General features: G+C 31.3%; 1 protein-coding gene and 1 long non-coding RNA gene across 11 annotated transcripts; both read right to left on the reverse strand.

Annotated features, from left to right (window-relative positions):
* LOC101489239 (uncharacterized) lies at positions 1–8,783 on the reverse strand. Of its 10 annotated transcripts, XR_012163900.1 has the most exons (8): positions 8,498–8,780; positions 6,790–6,877; positions 6,641–6,706; positions 5,541–6,032; positions 5,384–5,456; positions 2,603–3,097; positions 328–453; positions 1–75 (listed from the first exon to the last, which is right to left on the reverse strand). It is a non-coding gene; the product is annotated as an uncharacterized lncRNA (long non-coding RNA). The 10 variants fall into 10 exon arrangements; XR_003474010.2 differs by lacking the exon at positions 328–453 and having other exon boundaries at positions 8,498–8,778; XR_003474007.2 differs by having other exon boundaries at positions 328–3,097; positions 8,498–8,778.
* Positions 8,784–10,876: 2,093 nt separating this feature from the next.
* Positions 10,877–15,933, reverse strand: LOC101489474 (D-aminoacyl-tRNA deacylase). Its single transcript, XM_004509897.4, has 9 exons — positions 15,657–15,933; positions 15,391–15,574; positions 14,630–14,772; positions 14,282–14,345; positions 13,624–13,676; positions 13,406–13,467; positions 12,802–12,876; positions 12,212–12,388; positions 10,877–11,368 (listed from the first exon to the last, which is right to left on the reverse strand). Exons 1-9 carry the CDS (start codon positions 15,894–15,896, stop codon positions 11,281–11,283), a joined length of 1,086 nt encoding a protein of 361 aa, XP_004509954.1. The 5' UTR covers positions 15,897–15,933; the 3' UTR covers positions 10,877–11,280.
* Positions 15,934–23,447: the final 7,514 nt, after the last annotated feature.

A 23,447-nucleotide genomic window follows, 5' to 3' on the forward strand; every position in this document is an offset into this window, starting at 1 on the left:
AAATCTGTGTAGTAGTTTTCTCAGGAGTCAAGAGCACTTTCATTCAGTCTCTCCTTCCACGATTGATAAGCATATCTAAATAAATTTTAAGAATGATACAACTGTGTGAGTACAATAAACCTATGAACATGTAAATTCTTTTTTTTGGACATCACTTCGCATGGAAACAAGAAGTGTGTAGAAAACTGTGGCAAAGAAAATGGTAATATGGGTCTGGTGAAACTTTAGATACATTCACGTGTGCAGCAGTAGAAACTGTTGCAAATAGCAGGGTTCTACGAGTTTAGTACAACATGTTTGACTACGTTGAAAGACAGAGCCACTTACATCATTTTTGTTATTTCAATTAACTCTTCCATGTTGCAAAACAAAGTTATCATGTCCATTCATAAGATACAGTGCCATGCAAAGTTCTCTTCCCTTGAGAATCCGAACAATTTCTTCAGCCAATTTCTTAACCGAGAGAGCAAATAATTATTTTTCTAGTTCACCCAGGAGCACTAAAAATTCACTTCTTATTAAAGAAAGAAAAAATTTGTTTGACCATGAAAAAAGTTAGTATTATATAAGACAAAATACATTATACAATCCTTTAGTCTTTTAAGTTATGTTTGTCCCAAATATGTCCTAAAAGTCATAATTTACATACATTCTTACCCTTTTAACAGATTTAATTACAAAAATACACAATATCTGCTACACTTATCTTTACGCAGACGTCCAAATAAGCATTTCATTGAGAAATAAAACTCAATTAAAATAAATTAGGGTTCTAAAACATTTTCTTCTATTTTATTCCTGAGTTTCTGGGTATATTGCTTCTCTTTTTATTTCTTTTCTTACGGTCCCTTCCAATTGAATTGGGTTTTTTCCACACTTGACAAATCTTTAAAAATTTACACTTTGATATGAACCCTACCCATCTTATTTTCTATCAAGTTTTTAAAACTATTATGATTATGACAAAAAAACCAAAAGGACTGATCTGATACAATTAAACAACTTAGAGGACCGCCAGTTGTATTCTGCCTATTATATAATTTGATGAGCCATGCATATTGACTGCTTATGTAAGATGTTGTTCAAGTAGAAACTGCCTCCCATTTGAAGCTGAAGCTGGTGAAACTAAAACCTTGTATTCAATACCACCCAATAAGTGGGATTGCCTAACACCACATAGAAATATTTCATATTAGATCAACACATTTGGTGGCATTGAATAAAAGTCTAGTTACACCTTCACCTTGATATGGGAGGCAATTCCTGCAATGACAGGGACATTAATTTCATAGCAAATTTGTTTTCGCTGCAAAACAATACCTAGGAAGCATGTTACATGACCCATTTTTTAATCCTGGCTTAATAAGACTTGAAGGCCTCGATGCTCAAAAGGGACATTCTACTATGAAAGGGTCATGATAAATCAAAAGAAAGTCGCGCTGTAAGTAATATCAGGACTTCATTCCAAATTTGCACATTAAAAACAAAAAAAAAAAACAAAACGAGCAAAAGAATTAAAAAAAAAAAAAAACAATGCACCAATAACTGCAATCTCACAATCATTGCCCATTAAATATATGCATAGAGCATAGGCATATGATTGTTGAAAAATAATGTTAGAATTTGCACTGGAAAATGATTTTTGTCGGACACTCTTGCTAATGCTAATACTTCCATCATTAAATATGACATGGTGTTTAACAAACAAAAGTCCAACAAAATAGAAGAGGGAAAGTGGAAACCAAGTCCCAAAAACATTTTGAGTTAGGGTTGAATAAAGTAGGCTCAGATTCGCCTTTTTTCAGACAGATGAGAGAAGAGGATTGCAAAGGCTGCGTCATCAGCAACTGTGCAAAGGACCACAGGGTAATTTCGCACAGACAGAGTCACCTTGCCAGGAAACAACTCTTCACTCAATTTCTGATTAAATTGCTAAAAACATCATCACTGCCTTGTTATCCAAGAAGAAGAAGAAATGGAAGAACAAACAGAACCAGAATGGGAAGCAGAAGATCACGATCAATGAATAATTGAGACAGAGAAAGAGAGTATGTGTGTGTGTGGAGAGCTGTTTGCAAAATTTCACTTAGAAGAATCGAAGAATCATCGGCTTAGATGGAAACTCAGAGGGGAAACAGCTCTTAACACAACCTTAACTCTGAGTGTGGAGCCTCATACTTAAACTAGCGACCAGTGAGTGAAAACCCTAATTGCAGGGTTTCAGAGGAAGGCTCAGATTCACCTTTTCTCAAACAATAGGCAGAAGAGAAGAGCCTGGCCATGGCTGCATCATCAGTATCTGTAGAATAAACCACAACAATGGTATTTTCAAAGAGATACTGAAACACCTTGCCAGAAGTAAGGCTCTTCAACCTCTTGTCTGATCTAAAGCTGAAAACAACATCACAGCTTCCTTGTGTCCTCTATATCATATAAAATATCTTATCTTCTAAACGGAATAAATCATTTCCCAGATGAAATGTGCAAGACACTGGGAGGTTTAACAAGTGCTGAAACAGAATTTCATGACATTAACCTATTATATTAACAAACTTAGCGTGTTAAAAATATCTTAGCAGCATTTAGAACAGGAGTCACTTACTTAAACTCATCGTCTCACTATGAAAGAGACAGTAATGCTCGACTTCAACCATCCACTGCTTCTTCTTCAATGTTCCCCTCTTGCTTAGGCGGAAATACATGTGGCATTTGCTAGATATAGAGTGAAATGAAGCATTTTGGGCTTTTTTTAGTATCAGGGCTTGGATGACTTCTGAGTGAAAATCTTAAGCCCATGCAGCCACTTGGTACGAAATTACAAATGACTCAAAAAGGATCAGAATCTAGTGGATTGGACAATGGCTCCTTCTAAACTAATTGATTTCATGCAGATAAGCCAGTTTTAATTTTGGTAAACAGTTGCAAAAGTTGTTCACAAACTACATTTGGGAAGGCTTCCTGAGGCAGGCGTCCGTTCTTTTCTCTGCTTAGTATAAATCCCAAACACCAAATTAATGCCCAAGACTAGCAATGTTGAAGTTTCATCAAGAGTTAAGTGCCCTTTTTGTCAGATGTTTAGTGCCGTGGACAAGCATATCTGCATGACTAAATAAATATCAAGAATAAAACAATATCATATGAAACCAAGTAGTGTGCGGAAATCTGTCACATAGAAAAAGATAATTTGGGTCTAGACCCTAGTGTATCTCAGATACAATCATGTGCGCAAGCAGTAGGAATGGTGTGCATACAGAGCTTTGCAGTTAGAAGGATTTCGTAATTGTAGTATAGTTCAATTTGTTTTACCAAGTTGGACAAAGCTGCAGACATTATTTTTTATATTTCGATGATTTCTTCCCTGTTGCAACCTTTATAGCAAACTGAGAAAAGTATGCCCATTCATATATAAGATGAAGTGTTCAGCAACGTACTATTGCCTTTGGAACCCTAACAAATTTCTTGGCAGATTTCTCAACCGAGAGAGCAAATAAATAATTGAGTTTGTAGTTTACCTAGCACTTAAGTTACTGAACTTTATCATGGATCCTATCGTGTGCTAACCTTGCTTTGGCTTTATGAAGAGTACTAATTCATGTGTTTTTCTATTGATGAGCCATGCACATTAATACCGTGTTAAATATGGTTCAAATATTGGAGAAACTGCCTCCCATTTGAAGCTAAAAGTGGAACTAGAACCTTTTAATCAATGCCACATATCAGTGGGGTTGCCTGACACTTAACAGAAATATTGCATATTAGACCAACTCATAGGTGGCATTGATTAGAAGGATATATAGTCCAACCTTCAGCTTTATATGGGAGGCAGTTCCTCCAATATGTGAACATTTCTTAAAGATATAATGAAACAATCCACTCAAGTATATCATTAAATTGGCTTCCATGAAATGTACAGAATCTTCAATGAGCCAATTTCTCTTCTGCTACAAAACCAAATAGCTAGGTAGCATAATCCATGAGTAATATACTAATTTTTGGATTCTTTCTTAAAAGAAAAATGCTATTAACACACTAACATTTTTCAATTCAATCCTTATTGGTTGAAAATTAATTGGGACCCACCAAATTTATGTGGGCCCCACATAATTTAGTGGGTTCCATATAAATTGTAACCGATAGGAAGGAGTGTGTGATCTTAGCACTTAAAATTATGGTAAAGAAAAATTGTGAAGGTCTTAATTCTCAAGGGGCAGTCGTCTTCAATGATCGGGACACATGGAAAAACAAAATGAAGTCGCATGTTAAGTAACATCTTAGCATTTCAATCCGAATTTGCACATTGTGCAAAACACATAAAAAAATAAACAAGCAAGGGAACTGAAGAAAAACGCTACTATATGTGCAATCATATATCACTGTCAATAAAATATATGCATAGCAGAAAGCATAGGCTTTATTGTTGAATGAATGAAGGAGTGATATGTGCCAATTATTCTAGTCAGTTTCAATTTAAAACCAGTCAACAAAAAATATTTTATCAAAATTGCACTAAAATGATTTTTGTGAGAAATTCTTCTTGTTATGCTTCCATTATTAAATTTGATTTGTTGGGGAAAAAACAAAAGTTCAACTAAATCAAAAAAAGAAGGGAGCCAAACACAGTATATGTTAGGGTTGAACAAAACGAGGCTCAGATTCGCCTTTTCTCAGACAAAAGTGAGAGGAAATTTGCAAAGGCTGCGTAAACAGCATCTGTACAAAGAACCAAAAGGATAATTTCACACAGATACAGAGTCACCATGCCTAGAAACAGCTTCTCACCCGATGTCTGATTCAATTGCTGAAAACATCATCACTGCCTTGTTATCTAAGAGGAGAGGAAGAAGAAGAATCTCATAGTTGAGAAGGAGGGAGTATGTATATATATATATATGTATGTGAGAAGAGCTGTTTGCAAATTTCACTAAGAAGGATCATCGGCTTACACAGAAACTCAGAGTGGCAACAGTTCTCAAGACAACCTTATACCATGAGTGTGGAGCCTCATACTTAAACTAACGACCAATGAGTGTATAAACCCCGGTGGCAGGGTTTCAGAGGAAGGCTCAGATTCACCTTTTCTCAAACAAGAAGCAGAAGAGAAGAGCCTCACCGTGGCTGCGTAACCAGTATCTGTAAAATAGACCGCAATGGTATTTCAAACAGATAGTGAAACACCTTGCCAGTGATAAGACTCTTCAACCTGTTGTCTGATTTAAAAGTTGAAAACAACATCACTGCCTCCTCGTGTCCTCTATCAAGAAGTGTAGTTCAAACCAATCGTCTCTCAGAAGAAATGTGTCAAAGAGAGGCTTAACAAGTGCAAAAAGAGAGAATTTGATATAGATAACCTAATATATAAAACACATGATGTGTGTTAAAGTACCTTAGAAGATATTAGAACAGGAGCAGCATGCTTCTCATGAAACCATTTTAACATCGAAACCTTTCCTACTCATCTGCATTTAACAAAAAATAAAAAAATGCACTTAGGCAAACAAAACAACACAAAATGAAAAGAAATGAAAGGTAAAAATACGAACCGTTTGAAATAGGAGAGTACCAAACCCTCTAGTTCTCTATTTAAAGATAATAATAAAACGGATTGATGTCCAAAGCTCACAGTATTATAAATTCCTCAGAATTAAGCGACTGATTCTTTTCAGTCTTTCTCTTTCCACCATGGACAAGGATATCTAAATAAATTTCAAGAATGAAACAATAGCAGAGTACAATAAACTTTATTCACTGAATTGTGTTTGGACATCACTTCACATGAAACCAAGTAGTGCAGATATCTGTCACAAAGAAAATATGCGATTGTCCCATAGTGCTATGCTTCCAACATTTTATTTGAATATGTGTGAAACAAACAAAAATTCAACAAAACAGGAGGCTCAGATTTGCCTTTTCTCAGACACAAGAGAAGAGGGTTGCAAAGGCTGCATCAACATTATCTGTGCAAGGGTAATTTCACACAGACCCAGAGTCACCTCGCCAGGAAACAACCCTTCACCCAATGTCTTATTCAATTGCTGAAAACATCATCACTGCCTTGTTATGTAAGAGGAAGAAGAAGAAGAAGAAGTTCATAATTCATATTTCATATATGGAACAGAAAGAGGGAGTATAGTACGTGTGTGTGTGTGTATGCATGGAGAGCTGTTTGCAAATTTCACTGAGAATGATCATCGGCTTGCACATCAACTCAGAGGCGCAACAGCTCTAAAGACAACCGCATCTCTTTGAGGATGAAGCCTCATACTTAAACTAATAACTAATGATTGTAAACCCTAATTCAAGGGTTTCAAATGAAGGCTCAGATTCACCTTTTTCTCAAACAAGAGGAAGAAGAGAAGAGCCTCACTATGGCTGCGTTATCAGTATCTGTAGAATGAACCACAATGGTATTTTCAAACAGATATTTTAACACCTTGCCAGTACTTAGTCTCTTCAACCTATTATCTGATTGAAAAGCTGAAAACACATCATAGCCTCCTTGTATCCTCTACAAAACTTAGTACAATTAGAATGTAACCTCGAAGAAATGTGCAAGCCTTATAAGAGGTTTAACAAGTGCTAAAACAGATCATTCGATAGAGATAACCTAATATATAATACACATTAAACATGTCAAAAATACCTTAGAAGTACCAGTAGAGGTGTTGCATGCTTCTCCTGAAACCATTATCAAAATCCTCCGATTCATCTACATTTATAAACAATGAAAAATGCACTTAGACAAACAAAACACCGCAAAATGAAAAGTAAGAGAAGAAATAAATTACTAACCATTTGAGATAGGAGAACCAAACCCTCTAGTTCTCTATTTTAGCACACATTCCTTCTCAGTCTTTCTTTTCACCATGGACAAGAATATCTAAATAAATTTCAAGAATGAAACAATAAACTACACAACTTCAAATAAAAACAAGTACTGTGTAGAAAACTGTTGCACAGTAAATGATGATGTGGGTTTAGTAAAACAGATACTATCACGTGTGCAGCATTAGGAATGATGTACATACAAAGATTTGCAAGTAGAAGGGTTCTTTAGGTATGGTACATTATGTTTTACTAGGTTGAAATACTTCGCAATTTCAATTATATCTTCCTGTTGCAATCATAATATGATTATAGCAGTAGTGCTGTCAATGGCGGAGAGCCAAAATTCCGCGATAAACATATGGCATAACGGCATATGACAGAACCATGGCAGGCAATTAAAAAAGTTAATATTTATATATCTGTACACCCACAAAAACAGCAGAAATAAATAAAAAGTCAATAGATTATCAATATATGTCAAGAACCATAAACAAAAGTAATATGTGTCAATCTTGTCATTGACAATCTAAATTCACCCGTAATGATAAATAAATTTATGGTTTGCAAGGAAAAAATAGTTGTGTGAAATGCTTCTTTGATATTCTAATGCTTCCATCATTAAATTTGACTTGGTGGAAAACAAACAAAAATTAAACTAAACTGAAAAAAGGGGGACAAAACCATGAAAAGAGGGACCCCAGACAAAATTTGAGATAGGATTGAACAAAAAAAGGCTCAGATTCGCCTTTTCTCAGACAAAAGAGATAAGAGGTTCCCAAAGGCTGCGTCAACAACATTTGTGCAAAGCACCACAAGTGTAACTTCACACAGACACAGAATCACCTCGCCATGAAAAACATCTTCACCCAATGTCTGATTCAATTGCTGAAAACATCATCACTGCCTTGGTATCCAAGAAGAAGAAGAAAAAGAAAAATAAAGCATATTCCTTGTTTTATTCAGCTCGTTTTAAAATATCCAAATAAAGCCATGTTGTCAAAGAAGAAGAAGAAGAAGGGTAGAATTAAGGAACAAAGGAAGTAATAGTATGTGAGAGCTGTTTCCAAATTTCACAGCAACGAATCATCGGCTACCAGAACAACACAGAAGGGCAACAACTCTCAAAACAACCTTAACTCTCTGAGTGTGGAGCCTCATACTTAAACTAACAATTAATGAGTCAAAACCCTAATTTCAGAATTAGGGTTTCAAAGGAAGGCTCAGATTCACCTTTTTCTCAAACAAAAGGCAGAAGAAAAAAGCCTCAAACATGGCTGCATTATCAGTATCTGTAGAATAAACCACAACACAACAATTGTATTTTCAAACAGATACTGAAACACCTTGCCAATACTACTAAAGCTCTTCAACCTCTTGTATGATTTAAAAGATGAAAACAACATCACTGCCCCATTGTTGTGTTCTCTACCAAAAAAAAAACAATGTTTTTTTCTTTTAAATAAATAATATCAAATAAATAACGAACAAGACAGAGAGTTTTACTTTTAACCTAATATATGTATAAAAACATTAAGAAAATTGAAATTCAAATATCTTAAAATTTAACATTAAAGCCGTGAATTTATCTACAATTTTCTTCACTGGGAGAAAAATGCAATTAGGTAAAGAAAAAGAACAAAATGAAAAGTAACCGAAGATATGAAGTATTAACCATTTGCGATTTGAGATCGGAGAGAACCAAACTCTCTATGAAAGTGAGAGTAATGTTTGAGTTTAATCATGACAGCTTCCTCTTCAACGTTTCTCTCTCATAATTCAAGCGAAATGGTTTTGTAGATTTGCTTCCTTCCGGTGGGGAAATGTTAGGTTTATGGGAAAGTTTAGAGTGTTTCTTCTGAATTTATTGAAAATGGTTTAGAGTGTTTTTGTTTTTTTGTTAGGTAAGTTTAGAGTGTTTCTACATCCATGGATGAAAAAATAATATTTGTCTCTTTAAAATGGGAAATTGATCAAGTGAGTAAATATAATTATCTATGATTTGGTTTTGTATGTGGATAAAATTACAGCTATTTATTTGATATTTTCTCATCATCTTAGATATTATAGATTGTAGCACTTTATTTATATACATTGTTCTATTTTTTTTTTTTGGATAAATAGTTTTTTTTTTCTCCTTATGACATTTAAATTATTTTGACAAATTAACTCACTCGAGATACATATCTTATGTTATATAGTATCTTCTATTAATTATATATTGCATTATGGGAGTTGGTCCTTTTAAAACATCATTAAACACATTGGATTGGTTTAGCATGATAATGTCATTGTTTGAATCTATAAGAAAAAGTACATGTCAAATCTACAAAGTCATGTGATGTCGTTATTTAAGCATCATTGTGGATTTATCGTAATCACCTCAACAAAAATGGCATTTTCAGACAATCAAACAATTTTTATATTCACATTGCATACAATCAATATAACCTAACATGTCTAGAAATATAGTATTTTCACCAATTCAAAGATATTCATCTATATTATCACTGGAAGATCCATATGCCAGTATACGAATAACAACAATGGATTTCTACAATGGTCAAAGATCTATTTTATCAGTTGCATCGACCCTCATTTGAAATATTCATCATGATTTCCAAGGTATGATACAATTTGAAAAAACACATGTCTATGTATTCGTGACTGTTGTCGAAATTAAGCACATGTGTATACTAGATTTTCAAAGAAGTAGTTGTTGAACAATCAACAATGTCCTTCTTCACAATTTCGATATATCATTATTTTTCTTCGAATGGGTCTAGTATAATTGTTAGATTGTCATTGCCTCTCAAGCATTAACATCAACAGTTTATTATCGAATTTGTCCATAAAACCAGCTTATGTCAAATATGATAAGAGTTCTTCTGAATTGTTTGGATCCATTAGATGATTGAGTGAAAGAAAGTGAACAACTTGATTAAAAAAAAATGGAACGTGAGAAGATTGCTACATTTTATAGTTAGATGATTAAATGAATAACTACTAATTTGAATAACAACTAATTTGATTAATAGTTAGTTTGAACAACGACTAGTTTGATTTGAATAAAACTACAACATTTTAACTAAAATCCACATTATTCTTTAAGTTTATTACAATAAAATTTGTATACTATGAGTTGACTCTCATTCTCAAAGATGTGTTTTCATGATGACCTCCATTGTCTTGAACTCCAGCTTGTCCTACCTCAATTGTACCAATTTTTCTAAGGCTACTACTACTTCTTTATCTATTATGTATTGACATTATTGATAGAAGATGTTTCAATTGCATTTGTCTTGCGCTTTCTTTTTGTTGTCTTTTGTCTCATTGATGATTAATTGGTGATGTGGAGTTAAATTCATAATTTGTTGGTGTGCTAAAAGATGAACCAAAATGCAAGGGAACATCAACTAAATGTTCTTCAAAATACTTAAAGTACTTATCTTCACCATTTTACGTGTTCTAAGTTAATACCATATGAGCGAACTATTACAAGAGCTCCTTAGCAACACTTGTGGAAGACCGTGGAGGAGTAAGTTCATAAGAGGTACCATATGCAACATTTCCACGCAACAATTATTATTTTTTTTTTTATTAAAAAAAGTTTAGATAAGTTGAACTTTAAATACTCACGACTTTGTTAGTGTAAATCAATTCCTTACCAACTAAATCAACCTTCATTGACATTATTATTATTATTATTATTATTTTTTTTTTTAACAGCCAATTAGTATTTTGTACACAACTACATATTATGTTATGTTAAAGGTGAAGATCCAACCATAAACCTTCTCATCACTCTACTCCCTTAACTCTCTCAATCCAGGCACTAAGTTAACCTTATATCTTATATCCCCCGTACGGAACTATATATTACCTTTTCATACAGAACATAAAAGCTAGAAAGCATTCTGCAAAATCATCTTGATGCAAATGCATTTTCAGTTTCTTCATTCATCAAACTAATGCTGCTTTCTAGTATAATGAACTGGCAGCAGATTTATGGCATGGCAATGGAACAAACTATATTATATCTTTGACTCAAATATTGCCAAGGCAAATAAATTCATGTGAATCTGTCATACATTTATTATCATAATCAAGGGTACAATTCTCCAAATAAAATACCCAGGAACATAACATATATGCTAACTTTCTACACCGTCTGTGTCTATGAAGCACAGATATGCAAAAATGGTGACCGTATCGTACTCGATACGTACTAATACTATTTTAATAAAAATTATACATAAAATCTACATATAATTTTTATTCAAATGGTATTAGTATTTATGTATGTATCAATTCATCTCAAACCTCACTACTCAAGAGTTGTCACAGTGATCTAAGGTGAACTGAATTAAATTACTAGTATGATCTAAAAAAAATTCCAGCCTCCATCTGCCTGAAATATCCACATTCTGTGACAGTAGCATCCTCTAAAATCAATACTCAATAGAAGTTATTAGGTTTTCCGATTTTAATATTCTGCTCCGTGAGGAATCCTGTAATTGCATTTTTCTGCCAGCCCTTGAAACTCCTGAAACAAAGTTTAGGGTGAACATTAACTTGGGAGAAAAGTAAAAGCATCAAGGTCTATCTGTAATTTCATAGCCATGATTTCCTTGGCTCAGCTAAAATTACAAAACAGGTTGAAACATTTGTCCTACTAGACATCGTGCTTAGGACACTATTTGGATAAACAATTTAATTAAACTCTTATAACATGAATGGTTATCATATATGTGTTTATCTATAAGCTATTTCTATAATAAAAGATAAAATAAAGTTAAATTGTTTTCATACAAGTAACAAGATGTTTTCATAAGCTATCATGGATAGCTTATCAAAATAAGCTGAAAACAGCTTATGAACATGTCATAGTTTATTTCCATAAGCTCTCTCAAATAGTTTCATGAGTATATATCTCAATAGATAAGCTCAAAAAACAATCCAAACAGGTCGTAGATTTCATGTTCACACCCATGACATGGCTTCTTCCTTCTTTCATAGTAATAAAACATAAATAAGCTAAACAAACAACAGAAAACAAGTTACTCAACAGATAGCGGATATGGCCAACCAATTCACCAGAATCACCACAAAAAGTGTATAAGACTATTAATCTAGAAACCTGGCCTCTTCTACCCTTTTCTTTCACTATTAGTGAAGCACCACAAGAGAATGGCATATGGAAAGCTATAAGCAACTAGCAAAAATATCTGTATCAAATCTTATTTCAGACCAAACTAAATAATAATCAAACTTTGATGCCCTGCAGTTTATGAATTGTTTAACACTCAACAAACAAGTAGCATTTAAGTTAATGTTTTGCATGCAAACAGACAACTGATTTCAGAAGGAAAATACACATTAAGCTCACTTTTGGTCAAGATGTGCAAGAATTTCGCCACCAGGAAAAGCAGATTTAGTGGCCTCGTATGCAGCTTTTATAGACTGTTTCCAAGTTCCTCCAATCTCCACATTTGTTTCTCCTTTTGGATCTTCCATTGGCACTGAATATCCAGATAGTAGGTGACCAACCCAAACACCATCTTTCCTACATTGCAAAAGCAAACCAAGTATTTTCATATTTCTTTTAACTGAAACAAATATATACAACAACATATAATGCACTTATAAAGTTCAGAATTTCAGTTCTAATGTCACCCACTCTGGAAACAGAGAGTATGAGGTCGACTCAAATCTTCTAATGCGTTTATAAACTATTCTAATACTACATTTTCCTTACCAATTTTAATACTACTATAATAAAAATATGGATCTATATTAAATAATCAAAATCTTAGAAGGCAACCACATAGTTCATATATACCTTGAGAATGAATCACCGAGCAAAGTTAAAGAGGTTTTTAGAATTACTCAAAAGTTAAAGTGTTTGAGAACAGTTTCTAACCTCTCATTGCATAATCAGAAAGTTCAATTATAAATTCACAGCAATTGACTACTTACAATACTACATCCATATGCCGAGGCACATAATGTCCACCACCTATTCCGAGTAGGACTTTCTTCTTATCATTCTCCCTGTAAGAGTGTGAGAATTAGATTCAGGTTAGATAATTTTCACCAATTGTAGAAGGAAGCTCTAATCACATAAATGAAACATACCTAAATGTTTTCCCAAACTACTCGACATAATTTTGCAATATCAACATAAAAGCAATTTAAAAGTTTGTGGAAGGGAAAATAACAATGCTTTAAAAACCAGACCGATGATCGAACTGATGAGGCCACAGTGTCACAAATAAATAAATAAATAAATAAATAAGTAAAAACATTATTAAACAAGTAAATAAAAAATTCATAAAAAAAACCGATTGAACCAACCGCTGTTCAAACGTGGTCTATCAAGGCCATATGGCAAACACATATTGCATCTCTTAGAATAGATGGAGTGCAATGCCATCCATTAAGACAATTGAAAGATGTGAAGGCCTCGGTTTTCCTTTTTTTGAGAAGCATGTGAAGGCCAAGGCCTAGTATCGTGTCTATACCAAACACCAGACAAGCATGCCAACTAACATCGCTACTTTTCTTAGCATAGTCATTCTACCTGCTCCAGTTTCCCACATCAGTCCCTCCTCCAAGTCCAAGTCCAAGTCCTTCCCATACCAACTGTAAGAATCCAAACAATATCATTTTAGTATACAAAATAAAACATTATTAGCCAGATGCGCATGCAAAGCATTTAGCTTTAATAACAGAACGTATCCGCGCGGAGAAACTCTACATATTGATGCAAAGGTATAAAAGTATAAAAGTCCACACAACCTGAGCCATAACTTGAGCAGCATCTTGTCTCTTCCAATAGTCTTCAGTACTACCTATACCATAACAAAAGTCTAGTTGTTATACTAATTTTAAATTGTAGTTAACTGTTAACAGCTTCTTGTGTAACTGAAGAATAAAATATATCATCCACAAACTACTTCAAACTAAAGCAAAACATGAATATGAATTGAAAAGGAGATTAATCAACAAAATGAAGACTGAATTTATCTGAAAACTAAATAATGAATGATGCAGAGTTTTTAATCCGTTTTTATAGTACATATTTGAAGACAACAAATAGAGCATGCAATATGCTTATAATGCAGGATGTATCAAGCTCTGTTTAGATAAACAACTTATAGCATAGGAAATTATCATATAAGTTCTTATGTATAAGCTATTTCTTTTAACAAAAGATAAAATAAAGAAATTGTTTTCATATAAGCTATAAGTTGTTTTCAAAAGTTACCCTAAAGAGCTTATTGATATACGTTAAAAACAACTTATAGACATGTCAAAAGCAATTTTGATAAGCTCTTTGAATTTCCAAACAGTCTCACAAGTGCTTATGTCAATAGTTAAACTCAAATAGGTCAATCCAAAATGTCCCAAATCTATCCATCTAAAATACATCTAGGAGGAAGGAAAGAGCACTCACCAATCTCCAGAAACATGGTTGGCTTAATTGTCAATGGTCCGTGATGAGTGGCTTCCAAAGTAATCTAAATTGAGGAAACATATAAAAATTATTCAAGAAGTGGTTTTTCAAGATTCAAAACACATTCAATACAGAACACAACATTAAGCCATCTTCCTTCAAAGGGAAAGAATCCATGTATTTGCAGAAATGTTGAAAACATAAGGCATAAGTACTTAAGATATAACTAGAAAAACAAAAGGATAATTAGTTAAATGTGAAAAATTCACCACACAAGTAACAATCAAAAGGCAAGGAAATAAAACCAGCTAAAATTGCAACTAAAATTTAAAATATAAGAAAAGGCACCTCAAATTCAGGGACCAGATTATGAGCCTGAGCAATATTTTTCAAAAGTCGAATCCAAGGTCCAATCCTAGGATTTGGAAGTGCTGCCCATCCAGGTTTCCCACCTTGAGGCGGAACATCACCTTCACGCAAATGCGGAACTCCTGCAAACACACGAGGTTTTAAGAAAAGTGTTTGTAACATAAAGAGTTGTGATGTCTATTGTTTAGTTGAGGTACCATCAACTTCATTTAACACGATATAAATCTTATGACACACGCATTCCACCTATGACCCAACCAATCATTACCAGATACAATCATTTCACTTCAAAAGAAAACAAGCAGAAAAATATGCTGCATGGATACAGATACAGTACCACAATACACGAGTATGGGGTTTATTAAAAAAAACTAAAAGGTATAAAGTTCATTAATATAAAATTTAAAATATATAAATGTGGTTTGATTGTATAAAAGATAAAAATCCCAAATAAGTACAACATCTAGCGTAAAATAATACAAGAATTTTGAAGTGAACAGTAGTCTACATTTTTGAAACAATGAAAATGTTAAAAAATTATTTTCATTATTTCCAGAAATGCATTTTCATTAACTAGCATTTCATCTTCTCTTCATAACAATGATGTAACTTCAAGAGCCTCTTATCAAGATAAAATAAAAACACAAAATATGTTCACATGTTCACAAAGTAAAGAGGCCTAATATTTCAGAGGGAGAAAATAACAAACAAAAATAAAAGTAGTAATGAGAAGAAATTACCAATAGGATGAACAGTGAGGGCAGGTTTATTAGAAGCAGCAGTGTGTTTACTTAAGAAGATAACTTCATCAACAACCTCACCAGTAACCTCTTCCCATCTTTTATCCAAATAATCCTCCACCACTATACTCTTCTCATGGATCAACACTCTCAACCCTTCATTCACATAACTCTTCATATCATCCTAAATTTACAATAAAAAAACATTATAAGAAAATGAAAACAACATACAATAAAAAAATAAAAAAAGGTATTTTGGATTGAACCTGGAAATGGGGTCCGGGTTGCCAGGCTGGCATGGCTAAGAGGGCATTGGCAGGGTTGATTGAAGCCGGGTCGGAAGTTGTTGCTACTATAAGAGACACCATTGGATTACGGGTTGAAGGTGAAAGTGGATTTAGGGGAATTGAGGATGAAAGTGTTTTTGAAGATCTGAATTGAGGATTGAGAAAGGAGTTTCCTGTGTGCTTCACTGAACTAAAACCACTTCTTATACCAACGAACATGTCCTCTACAACAACGTATTGTCTTTGCCACGGTTCTAATTTTTTCCCTTTTTTTTTTTATTAATTATTATGTAAATCAAGATGCAAATTGATTACTTAAATATTTGAATACAATTCCAATTTTTTAAAATCTTAATAAATTTCGAATGTAATTCATCGTTACATTGTACCATATATCAATATCAATAAGATTAGGTTAACTATTTGCATTTGTATTAGATGTCAAATTTTTAAAATATAAATAACTAATAATATACATTTAATTATTCAATTAAAAATAATATATAATAAAGTGAATGAACTCAAGTGATTAATGAATTTAAATTAAAAATAAGTTGTTTGAGAAAAGTTAATAATTTTAATCCTAACCGAAACAAACTGTTTAGGAGGCGTATTTACAAAAAAAATGTTTACATTAAATATGTATTCCAATTAACCTCTAATATGTTTTCATAATTTTGGTTTATCAAATTTTTTATTTATTTCAAAAATAAAAAACTACAATTTAAGTTTAATTCTCATGCATTGTTAAATATTACTCCCTTAATACATAACAATTATTCATGAGCATCACTATAGAGGTAGTTATTGTTGAAGTAAAAACATTTTTTATATGTGTTTTAATGACAACAAACCTTATAAAATAAATATTAAGTTTTTTAAATGGTGATCTACTAATGTTTGTATTTGAGTGTTTGTTAAAAGAACAAAAGTGGTCAAGCTTGAAACCACTCACATAAACAAGTGCATTGTATCAAATCAACAATGAAAGAATTAACGAGGCTAATTCATAAATATCAATATGATGATCCACAAGTTGAGGATGATTATCTCAATCACACATTAAATCTCTTGGAATAAGTAAAAAAAAAAAAAACTATGGGTTAAGATGTGTCTATATCCGAGGATGATCATCCATGAACATTATAACGCCCCAAATTTTTGATCCAAATATTACTTAAAAATATTGATTTTCTTTTAGAAACAACTAATTTTTTTTTCTTATTAGTAATTCATCATGTAATAAATTGAAGATGCGTAAGAACATAACTTGATATATTTTTTTTCGTAAAAGAACGTAATGTAATTTACTAAAATATTATTTATTTATTCATTTGCAAAATTAATATTCCAATTGTTAGATCGATATCTATTTATGGCCCAAAATAAAATAATTTCTTTAAATGAAATTCAAAAGAAACAAGGTTGACTGAAATTAATGACATTCAATTATTTACTAGCGAATGAAATCTCACTTTTACATTTCTATTAAAAGTTAATGATGACGAATAAATAACTTTTCAATGTACCACAGAATTTTTAGTAATACAAAACATTATTTTTAAGTAAAATTCTTAATTTCCCTCGCGCGTGCACCAATCAAACATCATTCATGCAACTTTTTGAGATCATTAGTACCTAAATATTGGTGTAAGGGGTCAGTTCATCCCACAACAAAAATTAAACTAAATAATAAATTAACAACCATAAAATATGAATATAAAATCTTTTCGTAATAAAAGATTTAAAGAAATTGATTCTTTAATAGTTCTCAAATGGTATCAAAATCGTAAAATATATCTAAATAAATCAAGTAGCAACAGTAGAACAAATAATTATATCAAAATAAAAATAACAATAAAATATATGTAAGTTATGCATGCTCCTAAATATATATGATCCGGATATAACCAGCCATACAAGCGTCCACACAGATGCATATGATATGTTATGAAATGATAATGATGCTCAAAATGTACATGTCACCACTCACTTAAATAATCACACAAATCATCAGCCACTTAGGCAACCACAAAGATAACAATATTTAAAACATAAATCATTAGCCACTTAGGCAACCACAAAGATAATGATATTTAAGACACAAGCCACCAGCCACTTAGGCAAGGATAACAATATTTAAAACATAAATCACCAGCCACTTAGGCAACCACAAAGATAAAATATTTTAGATTAAATTTTTTTAATCACATAAGACATCAAATTTATATTCTCATGGATGTTCATAGTTATACCTCAATAACTTCAACACATCAAATATGCACGTGAACAAATATCTCAAAATCACCACTTTCATTTAATAATCCATAAGATTCGATTTGACTACGTGTTATTGATAACTATTAAAACTCATATCACCAAGAATACAATAACAACATAAATTTTATTCCTTTCACTATAAAATTTTCAGCATTCTAAAGATGGACTATTCATTAATGCATTCAATAATCAATTTTCTCATTTTATTAAAATTAAAGAGATATAAAATTTTCATCAATTTCATCGAGACACATATATTGTTCATAAAAGGCATGTTTTAAATTTAAAATACTCAAAAGTCAACACTTAAAGTCAAATACATCATAATAAATATATTACTAATTACATCATTATAAAAATTATAACTTTATAATTAAATACTCTAAAACACGTAAACACTAAACATTTTCACTACAAACATATTTATCAAGATATAATAATAAAAATATACCATTATAATTAATTTCATCAAGATAGAGGTATTAAAAAAAAACAATCAAAGTATTATAGTTAATTTCTCTATGACGAAAATAAAATCAATCTTTTTCTTTTAAAACATCCATACATCATATCAATATCTTACGAATCGCTAATTTAATATTTAGTCTAACTCAGCATGGGGAAAAACCCTTATCTTAGGCGTTTTCTTTCTTAACATCTCTAAATTCGCACAAGAAATAGCTTATGAGGCAATGATGAATTCAACACCGATAGATATTGGGATTTATGACTTAGAAAATTATTTTAGGAGTAACGGAAATGTAACATCAAGAGGCCTAATGGAAATGTATGAACGTAATAGCTATTTACGTTGCAATATTACGATTGAGTTCTTGTCTAAAATTGAAGTGCACTTAATTCCAAAATTATGCTACCAATAATTACTATTTATTTAATTTTATTAGGTTGTTACAAAGTCAATTGAAATCATGTGTATTTATGTGTATGAGTTAATTAAGATTAACTAATAAAGTTCACCACATATATTGCAGAGTGTCATACCATCCATTTTAATTAAATAAATAAATTAGAGATTGTCACATCACCCTTTTAATATATATATTTTTTTTATCTAATAGTCACGAAACCAAAAATTTCATAGAATTATTTTTGTAGACAATTAAAATAAAATTATAATTTTAGTTTAAAAGAGATGAATGCATGAGAAACAAAAAGAACAATAGTCTTTTTGTGTCATCTCTTAATTGCACAAAAAGAACTTATAATTAAATTTATAATCTTCCTTTAAAAAATAAATTAAATGTGTTAAAAATGAGTTAATGCACATTATGCCAAGAAACACCATGAATTGTTATAAAATCTTATCATAAAGGAGAGTAAAAGAATGAGTTAAGTCACTAGTTTTTTTTTTGGATGAACCAAAAATATTTTCAAAACACTTATATATAAAGGTTGGGTTTCACTAACTCTATAATATCTCATAAAATAAATACTTATTTGGTCGTAAATAAAACTAACAAATAATATAACTTTTATAAATTATAATTTAATTAAATAATTCAACTAATATTTTATCAACCAAAATAAATTAAGCAAGACAAGAATACCACTGCAGGTCACGTATAAAAAATAAAGTCAACGTATCTAACACATCAATTTCATGATTATCGAAAATAATCAAATAAATAAAATACACAGTTGTCCACGTAGGAAATAATTATGCCATAAACCATTCTAATGTAATTGTCACACCAAAACAAAAAATAAAAATAAAGGTTATAATTATTCAAGTAAAATAGGGAGTTGTAAATTTTAATTTAATTTCCTTACATGTAGAATAAATTATTAATTAAATAATAAATTACAAAAATTACTAAAGGACACATATATAATATATATGAAAATATTGGGGGTGTTACAAACATCCTTAAAATCAAGTACATCAGAAGATGAATACAATCTCAAGATGATGATAAACGCAAAGGATATCCTCCTAACAAATTTGCACATACAGAAAAGTACAAAAGTACAAAAAGGTGAAGTACTTGACATGAAGGGCACACTAGTCAAAGTGGTTGAAAAAGAGAAAACAAAAAGCAACATGTTTTCTAAACTGGGGGATAGACACTCAGATGATGAATTTTTAAAGAGGATGAACCTGTAAGAGAGAGAACATACTTTATCATAGAAACATTGAATCCAAGTCAAAACAAAGAGAAGATAAAACTGAGGACAAACAATTATGAGAGAAACAATTGAAGAAGAAGAGGATATAAGACAAATGTTAACGATAAAAGAAGGAATATTCAAAAAGGAAAAAATGATGTACCTAACCTAAAAAGAAAGGCCATAAAAGTCTTGGAAAAGCCAAAAGGAAAAAAAATACAGCTCATGTTCAAACTTCGAGGAAGATTAAACCTCATATTCGAGTATGGACTGCAAGTTCATCATCCTAAGCTCATGTATTACAAGGGCAACTAAATGGCACTTTGGTAAATCCAATTAATGACCATGGACATTTAATCAAGTCTCTAACGATCACTTAATACTTTTCCTCATGGATGAAATTATAACATCTACGATTAGAGGATAAACAATGCAAAAGAGATGATGAACTTATGTTATTTATTCATCCTCACACATAAGAAAAAGAGTAAAAGTACCAAAGTACAAAAAATATTATCTTTGACTTATGAGGCACGACATTATATGTGTTGGAAAAAGAAAAAGCCAAAAATGACAAGTTACATCAAAATTAATGAAAGTCTCATCCTCATACAAACCAGATCCGAGGATGGACCACCACAATCATCCTCTCAGCACACTTAATATGAGGATAAAGGCTAAACGACAGTTTTGCAAATAAAGACAAGTCCAAGGAAACCTACCAAAGTCTCCAACAACTATATTTTGCTAACCCACTTGTTTGAAGCTCCAAAGGCAATTATAAATAGATGAATATTAATCTTCAAACATCAAGATAATCATCTACAAGAAAACATCCAAGTTATTCAAGCTTATCATCATTCTCTTTATTCTACATACTCTTCCAAACTTAAACAAATTTGAGGACCATTTTGATTGAGTGTGTAATATACAACTTCACATCACTATCTTATCTTAGAAAATTTGTAATTTTATCCCCCAAAACAAATCAAACACATTATTACTTGTATATCCTCAAGTTGATATATACTTGAGTTATTTTGTAAGCCTGTTGAGGCTAGTAAAAATACAATGTTGTAATTTCATTTCCTTTCTCACACTAGTTTCTCGTAACATAAACTTTTTATGTGTTATCTTCATTGTTTGATATGTGTTGTCTTTTTATCTTTTAATAATTTATTATTTTAGATTACTTTTTCTTTCATGCTCTTAAGACTAAGATGTATGTTCAATATGTAGTAACTTATCTTACAAGATTATTATTTCATTATATGAACATATATCATGAGAAGAGATATACTAATTTGTAAGAAGCCATTAAGTGTTGGGTACAAAAAGTATTTGTATCTCTTCATGCAAGATTACTTGTTAAATCCCTTGAATTAAAAGTTAGGAAGAAAAAAGTTGTTAAGAAAAATCAAATGCTTTGGGACTGCATTTGTGAGCAAAATCATGAATAAGATTGTGAACTTGTTCAAAGGGAGCATACTAAAAGATCCTACTTAGAGAATGGTCGTGAGGATGAAGAAAAATATCATTATGAAGATCATCGATCTTTGAAATTTAAGCTTGCTTGAACTCATATCTCCTTTAAAAGAATCTCCATAATCCTCATTTGAAAATTTTAAAGAAGATAGAACCACAAATGTTTTTACTATGATGATGAGTCATAAGTAAATTGGTATGAACATGTCTCACTCTTTCTACCGTCACCACCTTAAGCTATTATTCAAGAGGATGATCTTCTCTAGTGAATATTTAAAAGGATAAACATGTCCAACATTTGGCAAATTCTACAAAAGTTGAAATATTCACTCATATCCATCAGCAAGTGTCCTCAAAGTAAAATGAATGAGAATTGGGAGAGACCAAAATTCTTTTTGAAGATTCTCGAATCATTAATCCTCTAATGAGGAAAGTCACTAGAGGAGTTTACATAGTATTAATCTTATGATGCAATAATATTATTGATTGATTCGATGATTTCAAAAACAATAATACATGCTAGAAATTTTTATGCAATTATATAAATTTAAAGATAAATGTATTGCATCACTTTTTATCATGACACGAATCTACGTCTAATGAAATCCATTTGCAGAACCTCTAATGTAGTCATTCTTATATTGTTATTCAATGTATAAACAAGCACACAAACTTTATTATTATAGCATGGTGCTTTAATAACATGTTAAGAATGCATTTCAAATGGATTGATGTTCTTTAATGTTTTGGCAAAAAACTATTTTGTTAAGCATAATTTATTGCATGATATTTTCTAACATATTGCAAAATAATCCATGATTTAATTATCATGTTACCTTTGCATAAGACTGAATTGTAGTGAATACTTTATGGCATATCCTATTTCTATAAGTCTTATGCACATACATTTATCTCAATATATATTTTGGATGAGTCCAATTTGACATGCATATCTTGGCTAACATATACTTTGTTTGATGCCTAAGTATGAAATTTTTATGTGGTTTTTCAAAAAAATTGAGATTCTTACATGCATTATATATCAAATATCCTTCTTTAACATGTTTTAAATGGATATCCTAATTTAGGATTTATATTTTTGAAATAAACTCAACAAGAGGATATATGATTGACATTTATGATTATAATTGGTGATAGTTGTCTATTAATTTCAAATCAGGTTCAAGAAGTTTGAAGTCTTCATATTATGTTCTTAAACTTATATTTGACTCATTCTTAAGCATTCAAATGTGTTTGAAATATTGTTAAATGATTATCTCATTACACTTACATGTTATGAACACAAAAATAGATATGTGAGCATCATGATGCATATTATTATATATTTTTGCATAAAATGAGCATGGCCATGTTTTAAAGGAAAATATGGTTAAAACTCACAAAGAGTTTTATATGTTTGAAAATATTATTTTCCTTGAAACATTTATTGAATTTGAGATAAAATCACTTTCTCTAAAATTTTGGAGAGCATAGAGTCAATTACTTAAACTTTAGATGTGCAGAAATGAATGCATTTTTTTAATATGATTTAAGTATATTATTTTAGTTATCATTGTCTATATCTTGATTGCAATGTTGATTGAAATAATAAATGGTGTTCTTACATACTATGTGATTTATTGTTAAATGCAAATTTGATATGAGAATAAACCTCTCAACAACATGATATTTATGTGATCCATTCCTATTTTTGATGTCTATAATTATCTTTCACCCCCTTAACAAATTAAACCTCTTGCATATGTTTAAGGAGAGTTTAATTGCATATCTATGAACATTATTTCATTTGTTATTTTATCCATCTAGAAAACTAAAGGTTTGTCATCATAAAAAATGGGGGAGATTGTTGAAGTAAAA

Source organism: Cicer arietinum, chromosome 7 (genome assembly GCF_000331145.2).
Source record: "Cicer arietinum cultivar CDC Frontier isolate Library 1 chromosome 7, Cicar.CDCFrontier_v2.0, whole genome shotgun sequence".
Classification (NCBI taxonomy): domain Eukaryota; kingdom Viridiplantae; phylum Streptophyta; class Magnoliopsida; order Fabales; family Fabaceae; genus Cicer; species Cicer arietinum.

Coding starts and splice junctions, on each gene's coding strand:
- LOC101489474 (XM_004509897.4), bottom strand. CDS start 15,896: ATGTTCGTTGGTATAAGAAGTGGTTTTAGTTCAGTGAAGCACACAGGA. Junction 15,575..15,656: donor AACCCGGACCCCATTTCCAG/GTTCAATCCAAA, acceptor TTGTAAATTTAG/GATGATATGAAGAGTTATGT. Junction 14,346..14,629: donor ATCTGGTCCCTGAATTTGAG/GTGCCTTTTCTT, acceptor TCCTCAATTTAG/ATTACTTTGGAAGCCACTCA.